At 35.0% G+C, this 26,858-nt stretch overlaps 1 protein-coding gene across 1 annotated transcript in view; it reads right to left on the reverse strand.

The window, feature by feature from the left end:
* The window catches only part of LOC150105739 (BBSome complex member BBS7-like), a 320,423-nt gene that overhangs the window by 69,487 nt on the left and 224,078 nt on the right, over positions 1 to 26,858 (reverse strand). The window contains exon 15 of the mRNA XM_090395048.1: positions 10,356 to 10,558. Within this exon, the coding sequence (XP_090251174.1) occupies positions 10,356 to 10,558 (203 nt within the window). The remainder of the gene's footprint in view (positions 1 to 10,355; positions 10,559 to 26,858) is intronic.

The raw sequence follows: 26,858 nt of genomic DNA on the forward strand, positions 1-26,858 counted from the left end.
ATGTTTTTTGCACAACACATCCTATGCAAATCCTGGGCGAACAGAACCAACACATTCTCGATGTAGCATTTGCTATTTAAGGTCACAGTTACACTACTCTCTCTTCGATGAAGTAGGGCCCAATTATGCCACAGCTGGAAACCGCACACCATGCAGTGACTTTCTCACTGTGAAGAGATTTCTCTTGGACAAATTCAGATCTTGAAAAACCAAGAAACCTGTAGGTTCATCTGTTTAGATGGAAATGCGCTTCGCCCAAGAACCTGACATTATGAAGGAAGGATAGATCCTCAGACATTGGCCAGCACATGTGCACAGTTTCCTGCTGTGCAGCATAATCCATTGCTGTTAAATGCTGACCTGCATGAATGACATATGAAAAAACACTGAGCTCCTTAAGGATTCTCTGCAGTGACCACCTTGGTATCCCAAGTTTTCCCGCTGTTTGGTGGTGACTGTATTTCGGAGACTGTAACACCTGCACCAGCACATACCCGTCATTCTCATTTGTGTTAACAGTCTTCCCAAATGCCTTTTGCATTGTGCTCTCCTTCAAATCCATACCAATTGACATTGAGAGGGATTTGAATTAAGGATTGATCAGTGGGATAGATACACCACTGGTCACCTTAAATCTTGCAGACTAGCATCTCCACATGGCAGCTTTTGATATGTCAGCCAGCCATCCTATTATCCTATATAAACTACTAGTTTGGATGAGAGGATAGCTGACTTAGTTATAAGAGGGAACCTTATAACCAAGCAAAAGCATTTAAAGTTCACATAGAATTAGTATTTGTTTATCAATATCTTAAAGAAACTTCTGTTGGGTACATGTATTTTACCATTCATTATAGCTTCACAGAGGTCTATTGACCCAACAGCCTTAAGAGTTATACTTCACAGGGTCTCTTTCAGAAGACTGTTAAAACCTAGATATTTCTAGGTATAAAATGAAATAGTTTTTGAAAATTTAAAGTGTGATATATATATATATAGGATACTGTTAACAACTTTTGCCTGACTATGTTTGGTTAAGAAATACTTTTATTCTATTTTACTAACTGTGTCATCTTAATTAAGCCAAAGCTTGTTCAGGTTTTTTCTTATTTCATGTGATTGTATACTTGTGGGATTCAACTATGCTAAAATCACAATTAACCAAAACCTACAATATGATTATGGACTATGGAACAACTACAGAAAATTAAAACATACTTTTAAATTTTCCAAGAATCATATGTGTGCAGTAGCACTCATGTTTTAATTTAATAGAAATGAAGCACAGCACAGAGAAAGTAAATGAAAGTTTAATGCTTCTTTCAATATCTCTGTAATAGGGACATCTTCAGGGGCACAATATAAGACTGTAGTCTTATATTGTATCCCTTATTTTGTAGCATGTGCATACAAATGGAAGCTTGGATGTTGGCTTGAGGCCTTAAAATTACAGTTTTCCATATTTTGGAGTTGTTTCAGTACATTCACATTTATTTAAGTTACGTTGGTTTCATAAAAGCCACTGCAGATTTCAGAAAAGGTCTTGTGATTAAACCGTTTATTAGGTCTGAATGTCTATACTTGTTAAAATAAATATGGTTGTGTGAAACTCCCCAAGATAAGGGAAACTATAATTTAAAGCTAACTAACAGCCAAGTCTATTGACTGGCAACCACAGAAGACACTCTTACTAGGACTGACTTCAGAGTAATCATTTATATGAAAGTAATGTGCATGCTATAGTCTTATATTGTACACCTAATGATGTCTCTAACAGAGAAGAAATATTAAACTAGCATTAAATGGTAGTTTAATATATATTAAATAATATTTAATTTCATTCCTTTATGCTATGCTGTGCATTATTTTCCATTAAATCTAGAAGAGTTTAATGAATAATAACTTTTCTGAATATAACTTTATGAATAACTTTAATGAATAATAACCTGATTCAAACATGGTTGGAGGAGTACAAAATAATCTACTGAATAAATGAGCAGAAAATAATGGAAAAACAAAAAAAAATGTTACTCTTAAACAAGAAGGATTCAGTTGTGCACCTGTTCATCAGGAATTAAGGAGCTCATTTTCACATAGGTGTTATTAGGATGATATGTGGAAGCTGAATGGTTAAAACAGGTAAAGTAGCATGTTTTTTTTGTTTTTCCATTATTTTCTGCTCATTTATTCAGTAGATTATTATTATTTCAAATTGGAGCAGTAATTCAAATACGTCGATGTATTTGAATTACTGCTCCAATTAAGATAATGAAGATTGATTATCAGAAAGAGCTGAAATTATCATGAGCATGTTTAAGTAACAAAATTGGTCAGTGAGTTCATTATTAATGCCTTGAAATATTATTATGGTTAGCCTTCCACCAAAAGACATAAGTTTATCTAGAACAGAAATGGCATGAATTCTACAAATGACCAAATGTTTATTTTCCCCCACTAACTATAAGACTACTACTAAATGTGTTCAAGATCAGTCTTAGGTTTGTGAAGAAAACTGGAAGAAAACCAACCCCCACAGTCTAAGACCAACCAACTCAGTGCTGGAGGAGAGGAACTGATTAGCAGATGAATCATATGCCAATAATCACAACTATGATTAAACTGTTATGCATAACAGTTTCATTATACTATATATAGATTAACTTATCACATCCTTTATATATACATTTTTTTTTGTATTCTAAATTTTTTTACTTATTTTTACATATTTAAACACAGTAAAATAAATAGCAATACGAACATGCTTAGCATTGTTAAATATCACATCATAATACATCAATTAATTTTAATTATTCAATGCTGCACCCATAGGGCTACCTAAATTCACTGCTTCTATAAACCACTACTAAAAGACATTCCATGTATTTTCATCTTAATTAACAGTAAAAAATCTTTATATTTGTTTCACCTTTCATCTTCACTGCCTTTTTGATTATGTCCTCTGGTAGAACCTGGTTCAGCTTAGTGTAAGATTTCTGCTATCAACTTTGCATATTCTCCAGACTAACTTATGAAGTCTCCTATTAGATAAACTCAACAAATAACAACTAATCAACTGACACTTGGTTGTAATTATCATAACATCCCACCTACAAACTTTGTGAATGTTCCCCTGAATTATGCTTTTGAAACAACTGATCAGACAACCCCATACAGAGGTAGCAGAATTTATGTTAATTCCTCAAAACTGGCTGGAGAATACATGCAAATAACAGACATAACATACTGGTCTCACATCATTAGTTGTTTTTGCCCTAATTCCAACCAACCCAACTCTCTTCAGTTATTCTCTTGACATTCATTATAAATCTGGATGAATTAAGCTGGTAGTTATTAAATACTGGTCTGACTAGAGACTTGTATAAGTGAATTATAACTCCTTCCTCTCATTAGAAGTTTCTTTCAATTAACTTAATGTATGAGCATTGGGAACATATTTTCTTACTGATATGATTCCTGAATTACCTGAATTTATCAGCAATCACCAAAATACCCAAGCCATTAGATTCATTAATGCTTTCCAAACCTGTCCACTCAATTTGAATTCCTTTAAACCAAGAACAGTACCAGCAAAATGTGCCAAATGTGATGGACCACACTTTGCCAACTACAAAGGGTTTAGAGAATATACAATTTAATCTGCTGCTGTTTAATCTGTTCATTAACAATATAGGGAAGGATCTAAGTGGAACAATTCATTTGTTCGCTGATGATGCAAAGTTGGGTAGGGCAATAGTGAATGCAGAAGATGTCAAAGTCTTGCAGGATGACTTAGATAGATTGGAGTTCTGGGCTAAGGAGAATGGATGTCAATTTAATGTAACAAAATGTAAGGTTATGCATTTTGGGGTGAAAAGATTAGCAGCAGTATACCACATTGGTGGAACTGTACTCCAAGAGATTGAGGCCAGGGAGTGTTGGTGGATAGGGAGATGAAGTTTAGGGGGCACATTGCAAAAGTAGCTAAATCAGCTCATCAACTCACTTGGTTGTTGAAAAATACCTTGACGAGCAGAGACAAGCAAGTTATTGTACCTCTGTACCGAGCCTTGATAAGACCTCATCTCGACTACTGTGCCCAGATTTGGTCACCTTGGTTCCTTCTTGATGGGGAGGAGGTGGAGAGGATCCAGAGGCAAGTGACTAAGATGATAACAGGTCTATGGAATGAACCATATGAGAACAGGTTGAAGATTTGTGGGTTGCAGAAACTAGTTGATAGGCGGAGGAGGGGAGATATGATTGAGACATTCAAATTGCTAAAGGGATTCTATAGGATTAATTCAGAGGATATTTTTGAGATCAGGACTGGTGGTGGGAGAACTAGGGGACACCTATGGAAGCTGGGCAAGAGAGTGGTTAGCAGGGGTGTTAGAGCTGCGTTCTTTACTTTTAGAGTGGTAAATGAGTGGAATAAGCTGCCAGAGTCTGTTGTGGGTGCTATGACGGTGAACGAGTTCAAGGCAAGGTATGATAGATACTGTGAGAATGTAATCGCATAGTTGTGTGGACATGATGTTTAGGGCCTCCCTCGATGAGTCTAAGGACTCCTGGAGTCGCCCAAAATAATAATAATAATAATAATAATAATAATAATAATACAATCTCCAAGAAACTGGCAAAAACCAACCCAGGCCCAGCATGACAACAAGACAGAGAAAAAACCTAACATGTTCATTCATGAAAAATATCCAAAGACACACCAAAACCTTCACAGACACATGCCTCATAAGCAGAAGTGGTAGTGTCTTTAAAACAAAAACAAGACTAGAACCTCAGCAACTCAAGAGGTTGGATAAAACTACCAAGGGTGCAGCCATTCTGGCAGACATGCCCTAGTCAAGAAGCCACAAACTTGTTTGGGAGACAAATGCAAGTCATTCTCACTCTGATGAATACAGAGGACCTTAGATTTTGGGAATGCCAACAGCCTGAGAAACAAAATGCGTGAGCTTCAAGAATTTCTGACGCATCATGTCGACCTATCCTGTAAACAAAATGCATCTTCGCCCAGCCAACAATCCAAGGACTCAAAAATTATGGTTTGTATTGCGACAACAGGCCCAATGTCAGGGGAGGCAGAATGGGTATCTTCATCGAGCACACTGAAGTTGAAAAACCCTCAACCGCTAAAACTGAGATCACAGGAATGGAAATCCAGAACCAAAGTCACCTACTGAAATGCAAGAAATTATAAAAAAGACTAAAGAATAGGAAAGTCATAGACCCAGATGGGATTTCTGACACAGTCATCAAACAACTACCCCACAAAACCATTATACACCTTGTAGCTATCATTAATGCAATGCTAAGATTTCACTATTTTCCACTATGCTGAAAAGAAGCTGACATAATCTTAAGGGGAAAGCAAAGAAAAGCTGATTGTTCTCCTGTGTAGGAAAGATTGCCAAAAATTATGAGAGGGAAAAAAAACCTCATATCCAATGTGCAGCTTGGCTTTTATGAGAATCACTCTACTGTACAACATATCATGAGATTTGAGGAACACATTAGTGTAGGATACAATTGGAAACCGTGCACTAGTGCATTTTTCCTGATTTTGCAAAGGCATTCAACGTCTGGCATAGAGGGCTACTCTATAAATTAATCGACGTCACACTCTCATTTGGCCTGATCAGCCTTATTGGTTCCCATCTTTAAGATTGGAAACTTTGTGTGAAACTACAGGGAATCAGATCATCCGAATGCAGGATTACTGCAGGAGTTCCACAGTGATCCCTACTGTCACCTTCACTTTTTTGTCATTTATATGGCTGAACCCCCCCCCCCCCAACACACATATAGTCACCACAACAGGGGCTCTATATGCAGATAATACTGCAATACTGGCCCAATCCTTAAAGCTAAGACTGGTAACTAAAAAGTGCAGGCCTATCTCAGAATTAGAAGAGTGGTTCAGGAGATGGTACATCAACACAGACAAGAGTGTCGCTGTCCTCCTCACGAGGTAGCAGGCACATCCTGAAGGTGAGGTAACCATGTTTGACACTTCCATCCCCAGCAGCCAGTCATCAGAAGTCTGCTTTGTGTCCCATGTAGACTACACATGCTCAAAAGCAAACAAAGCAACAGGACAACTTTTCCTGTTATTGAACCAACACAATCAGCTAGGCATGGAAATCATGCTGCTTCTATACAAAACAATGATCCGACCTATATATGTACAACTTGCCATCTTGGAGCCACTAAGTGGACTCAAACATTAAAAAAAATGCAAATCATACAAAACAAGTACATCTGCAATGTATTCAACCCATGGTTCATGATGAATACACAGCTTCACTGAGAAGCTAATATCACAAACCTTCCTACACAAAATGGCTGCAAACTTTTTTTTTTTTTTTTTTTTTGCAAATGCAGTCATTCACTCTAATACATTAATCTGCTAGGCAGTGGACTACGATAAACATGTCTTCAAGACACAAATGCCCTAAAACCACATTGTGCAGATAAGTATGAAATACATTGCTAATCAGCACATGATTAGTAGGCCAAGCGCTCATTAAACGACCCTAATTTGCATTTTTTTCTTTCAGAAACCAATAAAGGGATAAAGAGCCAATGAAACTGGCAAAACCAACCCAGGCCCAGTCTGACAATAAGACAGAGAAAAAACCTAACATGTCCATTCAAGAAAAATCCAAAGACACACCGAAACCTTCACAAACACACAGTGGTATCTTAAAAAAAAAAAAAAACAAGACTAGAACCTCTTCCTGAGTCCATCTTGCCAGAAGTGTTAACCATTACTGATATATATATATATATATATATATACACACACACAGTAAACCCTCGATGACTTCTGATTTAACAGACAAAATTTCCAGTCTGTATGTCACATGTGAAAATTAACACCCTGTTAATTTTAAAATGCTTTTAACCAAGATTTGCTTATATAATTAAATTAACAGGTTATTTTTTGTTATTAATTTCCTGTTATTTTTAGCAAATTTTGGAGAATAGGCCATCATATGTTGGAAAAACACTGTAGTAATTTAGCTGACATAAACGAGTCACCACTCATAAAACATGTTCAGCGAATGATTAGGACGTGATCACACCAATTGCACTGTAATTGGTTCTTTTGTCGCGTGCCGCGACTTTCTGTGGAAGCTTTATTACACACATTTTCGTAATTTTAGGGAGTTAATTATAGAAAAACTGCAGAATTCAAAAGTTCCAAAAAAACTTGGAACTTTTTGTTCAAAGTTTTGTTCTAACCTAACCTTTCCCAGCCCCTATTAGTCCATTAAATCGAGGTTTTACTGTATATATAAATATATATTAAAAAGTTTTAATGACTGATACCAAGAGATAAAAAGATGGCATGGTATATTTGAAAAGATACTAGTAGTTTACTAGTTTCGTTGAATTGATCAACATCTTCAGGTATCAAAGAAATATATAAAGAATTACAGAGACTTAAAATTGCATTAATAGAACAAGTGCAAAAAGACAATAGCGTGTTCGAAAACAAAATGCGAGCTTGAGTTCCAAATACACATAGACTACGCGCTGTCAAGAGTGCACCAATACTAAACAGAGGCAACATGTGCGTCAAAGAGATCGAAACTTAGGCTGTTGTTGATATGGGAAGAATCTAGAGAAATTTCTCTAGATTCGCCAATCTTTCTCTCAAGCTCATCATAGCACACATGGATATTAGAAGTTTGAGTCCAGTTTACAATATGTTGGCGGCCCTCGCCTGAGTTAAATGAAAAGAGAACATAGCTAGAGAGAGAGAGCGCTGGCTCTAGTCCTGTTATAGGAGATATCTCTACAGTGTTCTTCCAAACTTAGAAGGATGGATTTAGCAGTCTGGCCATAGTATGGCTTTCTACAATCACATGAAATCTTGTACACTCCTGGAAACTGAGTTGAAAGATGTTTCTCTTTAGGTTTACTAAGTATTGAACGAAGTTTTGGGAGTGTAGTGAAGCAAGTTCTGAAGTTAAACTTCTTGAGAATTTTTACCAGTTTTGGTGAAAGAGAGCTGATGTAAGGCAAAGAGATGAAGGCTCTGGGGGAGGAGGGATCTTCAGAAGTAGTTGAATGACTGGGGGAAAGAAATTTGTCAATTTTCTTAGGAGAAAATTGACAAATTAACTTCAGAACTTGCTTCATTATGCTACTAAAACTTCATTCAATACTTAGTAATCCTAAAGAGAAACATCTTCCAACTCAATTTCCAGAAGTGTACAAGATTTTATGTGATTGTGGAAAGCCATACTATGGCCAGACTGCTAAATCCATCCTTCTATGTTTGGAAGAACACCATAGAGATATCTCCTATAATAGGACTAGAGCCAGCAATCTCTCTAGCCACATTCTCTTTTCAGTTAACTCAGACAAAGGCCGCCAACACATTGTAAACTGGACTCAAACTTCTAACATCCATGTGTGCTATGATGAGCTCGAGAGAAAGATTGTCGAATCTAGAGAAATTTCTCTTGATTCTTCCCATATCAACAGCAGCCCAAGTTTCAATCTCTCTGACACATACGTTACCTCTGTTTAGTATTGGCGCACTTGCGACAGTGTAGTCTACGTTTATTTGGAACTCAAGCTTGCATTTTGTTTTCAAACACGCTACTGTCTTTTTGTACTTGTTCTATTAATGCAATTTTAAGTCTCTGTAATTCTTTATATATTTCTTTGATTGTGATACCTGATACCTGTTGATCAATTCAATGAAACTAGTAGTATCTTTTCAAATATACCATGCCATCTTTTTATCTCTCGGTATCAGTCATTAAAACTTTTTAATAATATTTCCCACCGAGTAAAAATGAATTATGATAATATATATATATGACTTCTGCATTAATTCAGTAAATAATTATTATAGAATTATTCACAAGTTTCTTTCTAGTACACAGTTTGTATTATCAGGTAAAAAACCACACAAACCCAAAAAAGTTTGTGTGGTTTTTCATAATAAAAATTAAACTTCAGAAATTTTCATAAAATGTTTATTCATTAAAATAAGCATCTTCACAATCTACAACTCTTTCCCAACAAAATACAATTTTGAAAATTCTGCTTTTATAAAACATTTTGCAAACAGAGATTGAAGCAACCTGTGCTTAAATTTCTGTTTTATTGCAGAACTGTCTATTGCACATGCAATTGTCTAGTGCAAAAAAAAAAAAAAAAAAAAAAAAGATAATCACCTGCAGAAATGTCAGGAGAATCTCCCCATCCTAAAGCACAAATCTTCTCATGGGTAAATTTTGCAGTATGAGGTTTTGCGTTGTTCTGTAAGAATATAGCACTTTTTTCTGATTAACAAGTCCTGGCTGTTTCTGAAGTAGTGCATCCTGCACATGCTCGGTTGCATCGAACATATCTCAGCCATAATTTTTTGGCCTCTAGCAAGAAACTTGTAGTGGACAATTCCGGCTACAGTTCACCCCCCCACCACCACCACAGTTTTCTGGGGATGAAGCGGCGCCTTTGAAGTATGCAGTACTGAATTGTTTGGTGACAACCGATGATAAGTGCACTTCCTGTTAGAGTAGAAGATCCATTTTTCATCACGAGTGTGCAAGTAATCCAAAATTAGCTCGTTTTATGATGTGAAAGAAGTGAAGAACAAATTGATAGCCTTTGAAGTTTATGTTATCTGATAATGCATGTGGGACCCATTTGCTTAGCTTCCATGATTTTTGCAATTGATGCAAGTGTAAACAAATTGTTTCACGACTCATGTTAAACATTTGTGAAAGTTCTTGACATTATTAATCTTGAATTATTTTCAACAGCGGCACATAATTCTTCATTATCAATAATGTAGGGTCTTCCTGAACATAGTGCATCCTCAAGTGATTCATCACCCGAAACAAATTATTTAAACCATTTCTGCTACCACATCTTTTCCAAATGCCACACATATCTTATGGGATGCTTCTGAAGCCTTTGAACTGAGTTTAAATTCATAAAGCAAACAAGCCAAATTACACCAGGTTCAACTGACATTTTAAAGAGGTTCAAAATGTCAGTTGAACCTGGTGTAATTATCTGTGCCTTATGATGCACATAAAAAATTGCTCTCTGCAAACCATTACAAAATAAAACAAGTCATTGCAGCAAACTCTACCAAAAACTGCACAAACTTTTTTTTTTGGGTTACTGTATACATTAAACTCAAATTATTTAAACTAAACATTTTAAATTATATAAATGAGAATAAATCAAGAATTTGATAACATTTTTTTAATAAGCTTTAGATTTGTTGTAAAGCTATAAGAATTTGATTTACATTAGTATTTGATTATAAGTAAATATATATTTAAATATATATCACTACATACTTGTTGTCATCAAAAGTATGTGTACGTCGATGCAGGGAAAGTGGTTTTATTTGATACTGCCTTACTTGGCAACACTTGGGCTGTAAACGAGGTGTGATATATGCTTGTAATGTCCCATACTGCCCTTCAATAGATCTGATCTTTACTTCTAACCTTGTTGTGTTTGCTTGACATCGATACGTAGCTAACAGGAAATTCCCATTCTGAATGTAAAAAATAAGTTTTTTCAGTTGTTATAGAAAATATGATTTTTAGAGGAATGATGTGTACATATTAATATTTCTTTAATCTTCCTGTTTCAATGCATTTCTTTTACAAGTTAATATAAAGGAGCATTTAAATACAAATGAAAGAAATGCAGTCACACCTACTACAGTTTTGAATTATCAATGGGGAAAGAGGAATGAGATCAAAAAATAAAGAATCATAATTTTCTATTGTATATGAGATGTTATACAGTTTGGCACAATTTCATTACTAATTTTTTATCAACAATTCTGATTTAAGTTTGACACACTTAGACCAAATAAGCAGGACAGCCAATAACAAGATATCTGAACACAAGGCTTATATACAGTTCCATCCACCACAGGACATGCTGGAAGAAGGCCATTTTATCACACCACAACAAATACAAGTGAAATCCTTGAATCTTCCTCAGTTCTGAAAAACTTTCCAAACCTCAACAAATTTGGGTGCATGAGACTGCCTCAGATTTAGGAAGCATATGAGGTAGGTTCCAAACGTTTCTGACCTAACATACAAAATTTGTGCCAATTTTAAAATGGCATGCATGCTGTTTTAAAATTGGCACAAATGGGGAGTTTAGTGCACCAGTTTCAACTCTCTACCTGTGTCATTCAGTTGGAGGCACTCGTTTCACTAACACATGGCATGCTAAGTGGCTGTAATGTTAAAAATTGAGTACCGCACTGTGATAAAGATTTTCACCGAAGAAGGGCATTCTCCAAGTGCTATCCAACAGTGACTGGATGATGTTAATGGGGAAGCTTCTCTTTCATATACCAAGGAATGGGCTAAACGGTTTCGCCTAGGAAGAGAGAGAGAGCATCGAAGATGATCCTCGTGACGGACAACCTGTGGAAATTATGACTAAGGAAAATGTCTCTCTTGTTGAAGAGAAACTGCTGACAGCTGAAGTTCAAAGAAATCTTAGCAGGTTTGGGGCTTTCTATAACAACCATCTTTTGCAACATTCAAGAGCTTCACATGACGAAGGTCAGTGCAAGGTGGGTGCCTCAATTTCCCTCTTCGATTCAGAAGGAGTTTCATGTGACCTGTTCCTGCAAGCTTTAAAGCTTTTCCAAGGGAATCAGAGAGAAATGCTGGAATCCATTATCACCAGGGATGAAACCATAGTCCTTTATCATGATCATCTTTTCAAAAGGGAATCCATGGAGTGGCAAAAACAAGGCAAAGCACTGCCAAGAAAAGCTGAAATCACTCAGTCCACCAAAAAGATCATGGCAACAATCTTTTGGGATTGCCAGGGAATTCTCTTGATTGACTTCAAAGAAAGGAATATGAACGTGAATGCAGAAAATTATGCTTCATTCATGCACAAACAGCGCGGGGCGATAAAGGAGAAGAGATGAGGAATGCCAAGTTAAGGTGTTCACCTGCTTCATGACAATGCTCCAGTCCATACAGCTATTGTTGCAAAGGCTACAGTGAAGAACTTAGTTTCCAGAAGATTGAACACCCACCCATCTTACAGCCCAGATCTAGCACCCAGTGACTACTACTTCTTCTCGAAACTTAAAAAAGACCTTTGAGGAAGAACATTTGCAGATAATATAATAAATTTAGTTTAATCCTTTATCCAAGTGTAAGCAAACAAAGTTTGTGCCCAAAAATATCTTCAGGTAAACTGAGGTAAGCTGGTACATCACTTGGCAACTCATAGCAAAGGTGGACCAAGCTCTCATTACTCCTTGTCTCAGTATCTCCCAAAATGCAAAACACATCTCCTTGCAGACATGTATACTGCAATGCATTAAGGGAAGGGCCACTACCCAGACCAATTTCGACCTTTATTGAGGTCTCGTCAGTGTGAGGCAGACCCAGAGTGGTGATACTAAGATAAAAGCAATGGAGAGGTCATATTTACCTATACGAGTTGCCAACAGGTGTACCACCTTATTATTGAATTACTCTGGATTTAGAGAAAGATGTTGGAAGTTTATTTTGCACTTGGTTAGGCTATAATAAATTTAGTTTAATCCTTCATCCAAGTGTAAGCAAACAAAGTTTGCACCCTGAGGTAAGGTGGTACATCACTTGGCAACTCATAGCAAAGGTGGACCAAGCTCTCATCACTCCTTGTCTCAGTATCTTCCATAATGCAAAACACATCTCCTTGCAGACATGTATACTGCCATGCATTAAGGGAAGGGCCACTACCTATACCTCAGTCGAAAATATCTTCAAAACTTCTAAAATTTGCAGATTACGATGAGGTGAAAGATGCAGTTTTAGGCCATTTTGTAGACAAAAGTACAGACTATTTTTTTCAAGGGCATAGAAATCTTAATTCAAAGATGTGAAAAGTGTGTTGAAGTAAAGAGAGATTATGTTGAAAATTGACACAGTGTTTTATCACCTCTAAAAGTTAGTCAGTCCAGAAACTTATGGAACCACCCTCGTACATTTTAAGATCGTCAGTCCAATGGCCAAGACAACCCAATTTACCCCCCCCCACACACACACACAGGGGGGACACTGTTTAGGACTCTAGGCCTAACTTCTGTTGACTTTATTCAGCCTTGTTTGCTCAGTGTTAGTGCCTGCATGCATATATCATTGTTATTTGTGATCCCTGATGATGGCAATGACATTGCTGAAATATAGGAAGGTATTAATTAAAGCTTTTTATAATTAATATTCTAGTATGTTGTCATTTCCTGAAAAATTAAAACTATGTGTAACCAACATATAACCTTATCTAGAAGAACTTTTGAGTTCCTCTTTATCAAACGGCTGATTGTATGGCTGAATGCCCCTGGCAAATAAGCTTATTCGCTGTTTCTCTTGTGCTCTTTCAATATTAAAAATCAGGAGGATATGAGGCTGTTGCTAAGATTCGGGAAAATTTTTCATCCCAAAAGGTCAGGAAGCTTTGATCAGGAAAACTCCTAATAGATGCATTACCATCTGGTTCAGTCCTGTACACTAACTGGCAGCCATCCTCAGAATTGCTTTATTGCTGTACCCTTGAAGGTGGTAGAGGTACTGGATTCCTGCAGTATGTTTGGTATACCCTCAAAGCATATCACTCACATAGAATGCCAAAGGTTGTATGTGGGGTGGAGAGAAACTGGGACCCTTTCTCTGAGAACCAAACATGGTGGTAACCACTTCAGATTCCCAATAAAGGTATCCCTTTACAATGAGAATACTCACTGTTGCTAGAGCCCCTTTAGTAGAAACAGACCACACCACGAAAAGGCAGAGCTGACTTGACCGTGAGAAGCCGTATGTTGCACAATCACCGATCCATTATTAGAAAAAGAATCAAATAACTGTTTGCCTTTTCTTGACACATTAGTCACCTGGCTTTCAGATGTTCAATATCTTTTTCCATGTATAGAAAGCCAACATACACAAGAAGATATATATATATATATATATAAACACTCCATTATCCAGTACAACAGTACGGTATTCTAAAAGCACTTACACATAGAGCTAGAGTTATTTCTTCTAATGATGCAGCTCTTTCTACCAAACTAACTTAAATATTTTCACTACTTTCCTGGCCAATGGTTACATATTGAAAAATGACTATGGTAGGATAACTTTAATAAATGCTGATGGTAGGAAAGTGACTGAGGCAAAAGAAATAACTGAGTTGATGAGTGATCATTTTGCAAAGGTGTATCATCCAAGTGGGGATTTTTCAGTTGCCGATATGAAAGAGATGTTCAGCATTGAAAAATATCGATGTGAATACAGCAGTGGTGTTGGATGGCATGTAAGCTTGGATACTATGTGAATGTGCAAGAGAATTGGCATTGCCTCTGATGAAGTTCTTCAATCTGAGTATCAGCTCGGCTAAGGTTCCAAGGGAGTAGAAAGCAGATAGATAATTCCTTTATATAAAGCAGACTCCAAGGCAAGTTGTAAATTACAGACCAATTAATATATCAAGAGTGGTTATTGGAAAAGTTGGTTAAATGTGAAATCCAACAGTGGATGGATAAGGATATGATACTTTAGTGCACAGCAGAGTTTTGTGAAGATTAGGTCCTGCCTTAGTAATTTATTCACATTTAATAATAAAGTACCAGCAGAATTGGATAAAAGAAATGACTACGCCATGATACTGCTAGATTATGCAAAGGCATTTAACAGAATATCACATGGGAAAAATATTACAAAAGTTAGAACAAATGGGATTGGAATGGATATGAAGCAAGTAGCATGAATGGGGGAAGGGAGGTGACAGACAGATACCAGAGAGTAGTATATGGTGGTGGTGGTGTGGAATTTAGGAGAATGAGGGACTAGTGGAGTACCTCAGAGTTCTGTACTAGGGCCACTACTCCTTAATTTGTGTATATATATATCACTTCACACATCCTTTCTAACCACATTCTTATATAACTTTCACGGATGACCCCTTGTTCTCTATTTGTCTTATATTGAAAATTTTCCTTTGCATCAATTTTATAAAATCCTTTTAATATCTTATCCTGGGATAAGATATTAAAAGACATAATAGAAACTTGTAAGTTTCTATTATGTCCATTCTTCTCCACCTATCAACTTTACATATATATATATATATATATATATATGATGTAAGGAAAGATTTAAAGGGGGATATTCGGTTGTTTGCTGATGATGCAAAACTGAGGAGGGCAATTGTTTTTGAAGGTGATGTAGATATTCCAATGTAGATAATGACTGTCAATTTAATGTTGCAAAATATAAAGTTATGCACTTTGGGTTGAAAAGGCTGCATGCCGTGTATCACATTGATAGTACTGGATTGCAGGAAATTGACGAGGCTAGGGACATGGGGCTAATGGTGGACAGAGCTGATGCTTAGTGGGCATATTGCAGTAGTTGGTAAAAGAATTCAAAGGCTTACATGGATGTTGAAAAATACTAACAAGTAAAGATAGTGATGTTATTATCCCTTTATAAGGCTATGTTTGGCTGCATCTTGCTACTATGCACAGATTTAGTCACCTGAGTTTCTTGAGGTGGTAGAGAGGATTCAGAGATGAGTGATCAAGCTACTGGCAATTCTCCCTATGAGGATAGGTTGAAGGTGTGTGTGTATGGGTTACAAAGTAAAGTTGATAGGTGGAGAAGAATGGACATAATAGAAACTTACAAGTTTCTATTATGTCTTTTAATATCTTATCCCAGGATAAGATATTAAAAGGATTTTATAAAATTGATGCAAAGGAAAATTTTCAATATAAGACAAATAGAGAACAAGGGGTCATCCGTGAAAGTTATATAAGAATGTGGTTAGAAAGGATGTGTGAAGTATTTTTTTTTGTGTGAGAATCATGAACAAGTGGAAAGATTGCCAGAATTAGTAGTGAGTGCCCTGACAGTAAGTGAGTTTAAGGAGAAGCATGATAGGTGTTATGTGTATAACAGTATAGGTCTCCCACAATGACTCCACAGAGATACCATATAATAATAATAAAACAACAGATTAAGTAAAATTTCATTCAGAAGAAGAACCTGAAAAGGATTTAACTTGGCTATTCTTCTTGCTTAGTCTAATGTTATTACATATATTATCATTTATTACAATATGCATAACATCCTTTGTCACCTGTGTATGCAAGTAGAGCACTGGCATAAAAATGCCATATCAACTTTAAACTATTTTACCATACAAAAAGACAACACTGATTTAAACAAAATAAAAAAAAGTATCTTTATCCTTATTTAAAGTGGGAAAAAAAATAAACATAATTAACAAAATCTCTTTGACATCCCTGTTCAAAAAATCTCTCCCAATCATATGTGCTACCTCAATATGGTGAGAGAGTAAATGGGCAGTGTATGCTGGTAGTGTAAACTCCAGAAGAGCCACCCTAGGTATGAAGACTGCATCAACAAGTAGGGCTAGCAACCCACTTGTATGGTGTAAAAATTAAATGCTCATAGAAACAACACAAGATACAGCCGTGTCCAAATGGATCTGACCAGGAAAGAACAATGGAAAAGGCATTGGAGATGAAACACATTAAGGATTGGAACATTTGTTCCTTAAAGCAAAAACAAGAATTAATGGAGGAATTGGATAAGCAAAATATAAAAATAGCTTGCATACTGGAAACAAAAAAGAAAGATAAAGGAATGTATAAATTAAATAACTATCACATTTTTTTGTGGAGAAAAGAAACAAATAAAGCTAAGCATGTGTGGAAATAATAATACATAAGGATCTTCAAAATGAAATAAAAGAATAAGAATACATCTCTGAAAGGATAATGAGAATAAAAATAAAATTGCAATATAAAACTCTATATAATTAGTGCTTATAGCCCTGAAGGAGGAAAAACAGAAATTGAAGAAATTCTATGAAATGCTATAGAAAACTGTAAAAAAAAATATATATATATATTAGGATAACCAAGTTAGTTTATAAACTTGGTTATTTTAACTCCTAATCCCAAGTATGCACTTGAAACAAAGTTCAAGTCTAAAGATGGTGCAACACCAGGGCAACTCATTGTAAAGGTGGATAAAGCTCTGATCACTATTCTTAGTATTTTCCCATAATGTAAAGCACATCTCACTAGAAGATGTAGATTTATTACATCTATATCTCCTACAGAGATTTTTATTAAAAATAAAAACACCTTGTTGCAACTTCTATAAGTAAAGTTGATAAGGCTCCGTATTACTATAACCTTGGTATTTAGGGTCTAGCTACTCACTGAGGAGACCTCAAAAAAAGGTTGAAACCGATCTGGGTAGTGACCCCACCCATAATGCATTGCAGTATACATCTTCTAGTGAGATGTGCTTTACATTATGGGAAAATACTAAGAATAGTGATCAGAGCTTTACCCACCTTTACAATGAGTTGCCCTGGTGTTGCACCATCTTTAGACTTGAACTTTGTTTCAGGTGCAAACTTAATTGTTTGCATACTTGGGATTAGGAGTTAAAATAACCAAGTTTATAAAATAACTTGGTTATCCTAATATACAATATCCCCAAGTTAAAAAATTTATTACATATATATATATATATATATATCAACAGCTGAATTAAGAATACTGGTAGGAGACTTAAATGTAAGACTAGAAACAGTGTAATATCAGGCACACATCAAAGATTCAATGAAACAACCCGAATGGAATAAGACTGCTTCAGTTTTGTATAGTAATGAATTTAGAATCAACCTTCTTTAATCACAAGAGTGATTAAAGAAGGTATTGATTAAATGACATGGACAGAGAACAGACATCTACTATAGATTATATAAAAACAAAAGTAAAACCAGATGAAATACTGGATATAAGAGTTTTAACATCTGCAGAGATTGGAAGTAATCATGGACTACTGATGGGAAAACTTAGAGATTCCAACAAAATATAAAGTAAAAAAAAGAAGCAAAATAAAGAAATACAAAAATATAAATTTGAAATTGAATTATTACAAGAAGACAGTATAAAAATACTTTACTAAAATCGACTAAAAGAATTCCAAAAAAATGTTATCAGTAATGAAGATATAGATTCTCACTGGGAAAAATTCAAAATGAACATTAAACAAGCAGCATATAAAGCACTGAGACAAAAAAAAAAAAAAAAGATGGATTTGTATTCAGTAAACTCCCTGGTATACCAAAGAAATAAAAGCAGTAACAGAAACCAAGGAAACTGCATTTTATAAACATTTACAGAATAAAGGTAATATAGCCAAATATAAACGAATAAGAAATAAAATAAATAACAAAATAAGACTCATAAAGCAAATATTGGGAAGGCTATTCTAAACAATTAGAACGTGACTTTTAGGGCACAGAAACAAGTATGGAGAATGACATGAAATCAAAGAAAAAAAAATCTGTGAATACATAAATATACCATTCACAGAAAGTGAACAATAGGAAAACTATTTTACCAAATTATAAAGAAGGTGGAGAAATAAAAATTTCTGAAATGCTGCAGCCTGAAAACACAGATGAATTGAAATAAATAACTTAATAGAATCAGTCATCTCAAAATTGTGAAATAAGAAATCATCGGGAACTAAGTAAAGAAATAACTGAAAACATCATCATCATCATCATCAAATTCCTGCCATGTACCCTCAAGGGGTGTACAGGATATGACAGTACTACATGAAAAAATTACATCATTACTAACTTCCTATCTACAATTTTCCTCCAAATCAGTCTGTTACTTGTCAAGACTTCAACATTATCAGATCTTATATTTCTATCATCTAAGGCATTATATAACTGAAAACATGAGAAATTTATTTAACATATTCTTGAGAAAAGACAGATTCCCAATGAATGGAAAATGAATATTACAATACCGATATTTAAAATGGAAAAAAAAATCTGAAACCCAAAAACTATCAAGAAATAAACTTACTGTGTACCACTCTAAAAATATTACAAGAATTATTAAAGAAGAATTTAGAATAAAGACTAAATAATAATCATGAACAACAAGGATTCCATAAGGGAAGATCAGGTACTGCTGCTATATTTGTTGCTGTTGTCAAGTCCATTGAAGAGCTTCTTGAGATATGGCCGTGAGCCTGTGGAACTTCTTTGGCAATGTTGAACTTTGGAGTAGAGCTTTTCTCTAGGGTTATTATCGCTTTTCTGTAGAGCAGCAGCAATTGCTGGACAAGAATAGATATGGGCAGGTGTTAGTTTGACTCCCGGACAGTTCTTGAATATTTCATAGCTTCTAATACTGTCCAGATGAATTTTCATGCCTTTAAAATGTTCTATCCTTAATCTAGTGATGATTGTGGTTATTGCTCTATTTTCATTAATTTTGTTGATTTCATGCTCCTTCTTGATAGTTTGTTTTAACAATCTTCTTTTTGCAACAGAATTAGCATCAGTTAGTGGCAGTGGGTGACGTGCTTCTTTGGCTAGTTTGTCTGCTCTCTCATTGCCTTCAATATTTACATGGGCTGGTATCCATTGCAGTGTACAGTTCTTATTTTTCAAATTTAAAGTTACATGTTCATGAATTTCCTGTGCGAGTTTTGTTTTTTCATTTTTTAATGCTTCAAATGCAGATTTTGAGTCACTGTTGATGGTTATTCCTTCTGTAATGTTATTACTGGAGTAGAGAGAACTTTAGAGCTGCTTGTATAGCTTTTAATTCACAAGTGAAGTTTGAAGCTATTTTGCCAGCTATAGGTTCGATTTGCATTTCCTCGCCTCCAGGAAGAATTAATAAAACCGCTGCTCCTCCTCGATCGAGTGCTTCATCAGATGATCCATCAGTGTAGGCGATGATATGGTTTAGATTATTTAAGTGCAGCATAGTATCAAGTCGTTTTTTATTTTCATGCTGTGAATTCTTTTTTGAACAAGGTTCTAGAAGATTTAATTAATCATTGTGCTTTTTGGTGGTACAGTGGGAAAGAGTGGCTCTTTGCTTATTTCGATAGACAAGTGCTCTAAGTCAATCTGTTTTCTAATTTCATGATCATATTGTAAAGTAGCTCTCTTTAGTCTAGATTTTCCTGTCTCCAGGCATCGAAAATGCTGAGTGAGGTGCGATTCTGTTGTTGGCGCCTGATTCTGTTAGTGAATTTAACTGTGGAGACATTTAACTGTGGCTCTTGATTGGTACTCTGTCAAGTTTTTATTTTGAGCTAGTAGAAGCTGGAGCGCAGATGGATGAGGCATATTCTATAGTGGGTCGTATGAATGCTGTATATGTAGTTTTGAGTGTCTTCAGTTTTGCACCCCACTTTGTTCCACGAAGCCTTTTGATGATATTAAGCTTTTTGAGAGCTTTATTAAATATATTTGTAATATGAGTTGTAAATCTCAGTTCAGTATTTAAGGTAGACCTAAGTATTTTGGAGACACTGTTTTTCTTATTTTGGTATTTTATATTTTGATTTGGGGGTTGTTGTTATGTCTATTTTTTCTATCAGTGGAGAAGATACCCAGTTTTGTTTTTTCGGGATTTATCTGTAATTTAAGTTCTTTTGCCCATCTTTCTAAGCTTTGTATTGAATTATTTAGGACTTTTTCAGATTGCTGAGGATTACTGCTTGTGTGCCAGATTGCTTCAATCTGCATAGCATGCTATTTTTATGTCATTTATTATGTGAGGATGGATATTGTTCATATAGATGAGAAATAGGAGTGGGTGTAAAACAGAACCTTGTGGGACTCCAGCCCAAGTTTGATGCATGTTGGAATAAGTTGTATTAACTTTTCCTTTCACGAAATCCAAATTAATGCATTCCCCCTATTTCAGTATTGTATGCAATTTTTATTAACTTTTGTCTCTGGATGTGATCGAAGGCAGTTGTGAGATCCAAGAAGAAGATTGCTGTTGTCTTCTTTGGTGGTTTTTCTTGGAAGTCATCTATGATTGATTGGCAAAGATAAAATGGTTGATCTTCTTGCGCTGTGATGAGACCTGTTGCAGCTTGGTAGAAGTTGATCTTGTTATTTTCTAAGAGCCAATTCATAAGTCTAGTATGTATTATTCTTTCATTTAGTTTACAGAGAGTACTAGTCAAAGCTATTGGTCTTTAGCTTTCACTTGGATTTTTGTTAGGTTTAGCATATAATGACTGATGCTTACCTGTATTCCAGGAAGTGTTAAATATTTTCAGAGGCCAGTTTTTGGCTTTTTCTCCCATGTTTTTAATCATATATCCAAAGAAAGATGAGATCAATTTCAGGTGATTTGTAGGGGTCAAGTTGACTAATCGCTGTTTCTAATTCTGTCATTGTGAGATCCTGAGAAAAATGTTTACAAAAGGATAGTTCTGAATTGTATTAGCAGTGTTTTGTCATTTTCATGCACCTTTTGTCTTCTTTGTTGTATTGAAGTTTGCTTACTTTAGAATAATGTTTCTCTTGCATATCTGTCATCTGTTTGTTTGTTTGTTGTCGCTGCTGTATTAATTCCTGAGGAGATTGTGTTTGAAGAGTGATCAGTATCCAGAAGTGTGGCACTATTTAATAATCTGATGATATTCCAATGTTGTGGGTCTTTTCTTGGATCTAGTCTATTGCAGAATTCTTCCCACTTTTCTTGTTTGCAGTTTGAAATTTCACCTTCATTTTTTTGAGTTAATTTATTAACTTCTTTCTGTTTTTTTTTCTGTATTATTTTGTTTTAACTTTGTTGATAATATCTCTTTCAGTGATCATAGTATTGATGTTATGATCTTTCCAAAATAAAACCCAATTATTTTTCCTGAGTCCTCTGGGGATTGAGTTTGTTGCAGCTCTCTGTGTGTTGTTAGTTAGTTCTAGTAGTTGCTGATCTAGTTCTTTACTAGTGAGTGTGCCAGTACAATGTGTTTCTAATAGTTGTGTGTATTTAGGCCAGTTTGCTTTTCTAAATTTCCAAGATTTCTTTTTCTGTGGTTTTTGATCTAACTGCAAATTAATGGTTGTGATAATAGGTCTATGATCACTGATGGCATTCTTTAGTATTTTCCACTGGGTAAGATTTGCACTTTCATAATCTACTGCTGTGATGTAACTAAAAAAGCAATAAAATTTAACAAACCAATTTATTGGTTTCAGTGACTTAGAGAATGCTTTCGACAGAATCAGATTACAGAATGTCCTGTACTAGCATTAAGAAAGATACCACAGACAATCATTGAAATGATCCAAGATATATACACAAAAATGAATGTATAATAAGGAGACAGGAAATAGCTTAGGAGATGGCTTGGAGGTAGAGTTAGGAAGAGTGCCCGAAAGATAAGTGCTATTTTGAGTGATAATTGGCAATATTTTATGAATTTTAATGTTGTACTGTTATTTTTGATAACGAAGTGTGTCTGCATGATTTTTGGCATGATTTATTAGTTGAAATTGCATTCTTCAAATATAACAATGGCAGTACTTAACGAGGTCAACCATGCTGATGTCGGCCAGTGCGACATTAAGGTGACTTAAAAATCAAGTTGCATTAATAACATAGACTTTTCAAAAATGATTCAATGTCGTGAGTGTAATTATGTATGCATGACAGAATGTAAGAAATGTGTTTGTGAAGTGAGAGAGAGTATGAATTTGTAGGAAGTGCGATATATCATTAGACCAGATGGCAATGAATGCGAAACACACTGATAAGATAGAAGATAGTGTAAATGAAAGAAACAGAAATGAAACTGAGGGAGTGAAAGAATGCAAGAATGTAGAAGCAAAAGTTAGTGAGTGATAAGGGAGTAAAAGAAAGAATAAATGTGAAAAAAGAAGTAAGATGTGGCAGAACGAGAGGTAGTGAGACTGAGGGAGTGAAATTGTCGGAATGCAAGATTTGATGAAAGAGTTGTTGAAAAATGAAATGAGTCATTTGTGGAGTGATGTTAGATGTCTAGTGAAAGCTAATGAAAATGTGCAAGGAAATAGAATGAAAGAAAAAAGAGTAAAAGAGGTGACAAGTGATTCCATGATAGCAGTATATGAGATTCCATAGTTAGAGAATTAGTTAATTGAAAGAGTCCATAAGGTTTGCTATCCAGGAGTTGGACATGAGGAAGAAATGAGCAAGAGAGTTGGTGGTGATTAAACAATCACCACTAACTCTCTCAAGTGGGGCAAATGATCTAAGTGGACATAAGGAGCATCGAGTGAATATCAGAAGGTTATTGAGAAGAGTAAAAGATAACAGTGTAGTGGGAAAGGTTGTCAGTGTGTTGCTGAGATATGACAATGATGAGCTGCGATGGAGAGCCAAAATCATGAATGATATTGTGTACAGATTTGGGTGCCAGGTTTTCGTGGTGATGAGGATATGTTGGAAAGGATCCAGAAAAGATTCACGTCAGTGGTCTTTGGAAGGAGTACAAGGATAGATTGAGAGAGAATGTAAGTTGCAAAGCCTTGTGAATAGGAGAGGAGGAAGAGGGGAGATATGATTGAGACATATAAGCTAGTCAGGAGGTTGTTATCAGGTTGATATGGAAGAGATTTTTCACAGAACGGGAGAGGGGGGGGTAGAACAAAAGGTCATCGCTGGAAACTGTATAAGGAGGATGTGAGCAGAGGAGTGACGATCAGGTTCTTTGCATGGAGAGTGGTTGGTGAGTGGAATGCATTGCCTGAGTGTGTTGTGAATGCAGACACATTGGATCAGTTCAAGGCACGGTTGGATGAGCATTGTGTGCAATAGTGTGTACCTCCCATGATGAATCTCTGATTCCATGGAGGTCAGATGATAACAATAATAATAAAGATATCAGAACATAAAAAATCCCTATAAGGAAAGAGATCAGAAAAGGTGATTCTCTAAGTCCATGTTTATTTAAACATAATCATGGATGAAATAATGACAGAAATTAAATAGATTAAAAAATAAAATTTAAATCTGATGGAATATGAAGATATCTCAAAAGCAATTATTCAAATTCCAACAGAGAAATCATCTTCATGCAACTGCAAATGAACTGATCAGATGTAAATTAGAACTAAATGGAAAAATACTGGAACAAGTAATGAAATTTAAATGCCTAGGAATAACCATGAACAGTGAAAATACAAAACAGATTGAAGTGAAAGAACAATCCCTGAAGGCTATTTTAAGGATATTTTAATATCAGGATGTCTAAATTCAACTATATGGAAAAATAAAGATCTAACAAAAGTAAGAATATACAAATCAGTAGTCTGACTAATATTGATGTGTGCATAGAAACAAGAATAGAAATATTGAAAATACAACATGTGAAATGAGAACATTAAGAAGAATAGTTAGCAAAACAAAATCTGTTAGAGCAAAATACGAAAAGATATGAAGAATGTCAACTATAATCCATAAATGTATGGAAAAAAAAAGATAAGATAAGAATGGGATTAACAGGTTAAACTAGCAAGAGACTGGAAAACCATTTACAAAAAGACCAGTTGATAGACCAAGAAAGTGATGGACAGACTGCCTGCATTGAAGTATTGGAGACACAAGCTGAAGCAAGAAGTTTACAAAATATAGGCTCAGAGCTAATGTATAATAGCCCATATTTACTAACAGCCAGTGTATATATATATAAATATATATAGCAGAGGCTACATAATTATTATATGGCTTTGAATATTATATATATTATATCTAGCCTAAATTATATAGAAGAGGTCTTTTTGAGAAAATTCTTCAATGAACATGGAAGCAATATTGAATAGTAAAAAACTATGACTGTTTTGAATTTTAGAAAAATAACAATGAAGTTAATCATCATCTTCTAACAGGTGCCTTGAATGGGTGTATAGAGATATACAATTTCAGATTAGCTCTACTTATATAATGTCTAATGGTCATAATGTCAAGTTCCTTTGTAGTAATTTTATTTTAACCGATTTTGCCATCTGTTCAATCCACTAATTTTTCTCAAAACTTGCATCTGAGATCTCTAACCTTTGCTCAATTGTTTTATTCCAACCTGATTTTCAGGTCCCTAAATTAAAATTGGCTAAACATCATATTATACTAACAAAGCTATTATATATATAGGAAATTTATATCTATTTCCATATTTAATTTGCCATTTTCATTAAAAACTGTCTAAATGATTGAAATGTATTATTTCTATAGGTTTAACATTAAGAATCCTGCTAATCTTTTCACGTGACCTTTTTAATTGCTGATTTTCATTAAAAAATAATGTTACAGCAATTATTCAATTAACTGAATAATTTACCGCTGTTCATGAAAAATCATAACATATTTATAAAAAATATGGTATCATCGGCATAAAATAAAGAGCTAAGTTTAATATCTCAAAATTGAAGGCCACTTTCTTTCCTAAATAACACCTGCATTCGAAACCAGTCTGGATAGTGGCCCTCCCATAATGCATGTCCAAATTTAGCGTGCTTTGCATTATGGGATAATGAGGCAATTGATGTGAAGTTATTAGCTTATATATACAAGTAGTCTAGTCATAAAGACACTATATAAAAACATTCATCATTACAAAACATAGAGAGCATATAAATTCAAACACAAAACATTGATTGCATGGCTTGAAGACACCAATAAACTGCAGTTAGGCTACAGTGAATAAGCAATTTTTGTTTCGAGGTTGTGAGAGTTAATATGCATTACACAAATGCTGCATTGAGGCCCTACTGTTGACAGAAATTATAAATTCGCAAACATTTTCTATGCAGCTAAATACAACCATCACTAAACCATTTATAGTGGTGGACTCAGTTCAATTAAGCTTCTTCCCATTCTCTAACTCAAAATACCTAATTTTTTTCTATCACTTCTACATGCAAAAGTTTCTTCGTTTTATATCCTATATTCCTATTACTTTATTATTTATACCCTTTTGATAAAAATATAACCTCAATTGACCAATGTTTTCATTTTCTAAGTTTTGTCTTTTGTTTAAAATTTAAGATTACTGAATGTAATAAATAAATAAATCCGCTTCTGCTACAAGTCTGCAAGATTCTCTGACTAAACTGAATAGCTGTTGTAATAGATATGGTATGAAGGTCAGCAATAAAAAGACAAAGACAATGAAAATAGGCAGAATCATTGAAAATATCAACTGTGTTGTGAATGGAGAACCTGTGGAACAAGTAAAACATTTCAGCTATTTAGGCACGATTTTTACTGAAGATGGTAAATTAAATATAGAAATAGACAACAGAATCAGCAAAGCTGGTATGGTGGGAAGTCAATTGAATAAATTCATATGGAATAAGAGAGAAATTAGTCGGAACACTAAATTAGCTGTATACAAGACAGTGTTCGAACTAATTTTGACTTATGGATCTGAGAACTGGGTCAGAAGTAAAGCACTTTGCCAAAGACTAGAGACAGCAGATATGAGAGTCCTGAGAAAGATTATAGGCATGAACAGATGGCATCAATGGCAGTATCATATTAAAAACGAGGATATTAGGAAAGAACTTGAAATTGTCAGCATCCAGGAATGCGTTAGCAGAGCTAATCTCAGGTGGTATGGTCACTTAAACAGAATGGGCGAGGAAAGATTAGCAAAACAAGTGTTCTCTACCAGGGTGGCAGCAAAACGACCCAGAGGAAGACCAAGATATAGGTGGATTGATACGGTACAAAGTGCTTTAGACAATAGAAATATAAGATCTGATAATGTTGAAGTGTTGACAAGTAACAGACTGATTTGGAGAAAAATTGTAGATAGGAAATTAATAATGATGTAATTTTTTTCATGTAGTACTATCATATCCTGTACACCCCTTGAGGGTGCATGGCAGGAATTTGATGATGATGATGATGATTACTGAATGTTTGTAATTTCTTTAATAAATAGAATAAAAAAAGC

The sequence above is a fragment of the Typopeltis vanoorti genome, chromosome 6 (genome assembly GCF_054136105.1).
Source record: "Typopeltis vanoorti isolate ZY-2024b chromosome 6, IOZ_Tvanoo_1.0, whole genome shotgun sequence".
NCBI lineage: Eukaryota > Metazoa > Arthropoda > Arachnida > Uropygi > Thelyphonidae > Typopeltis > Typopeltis vanoorti.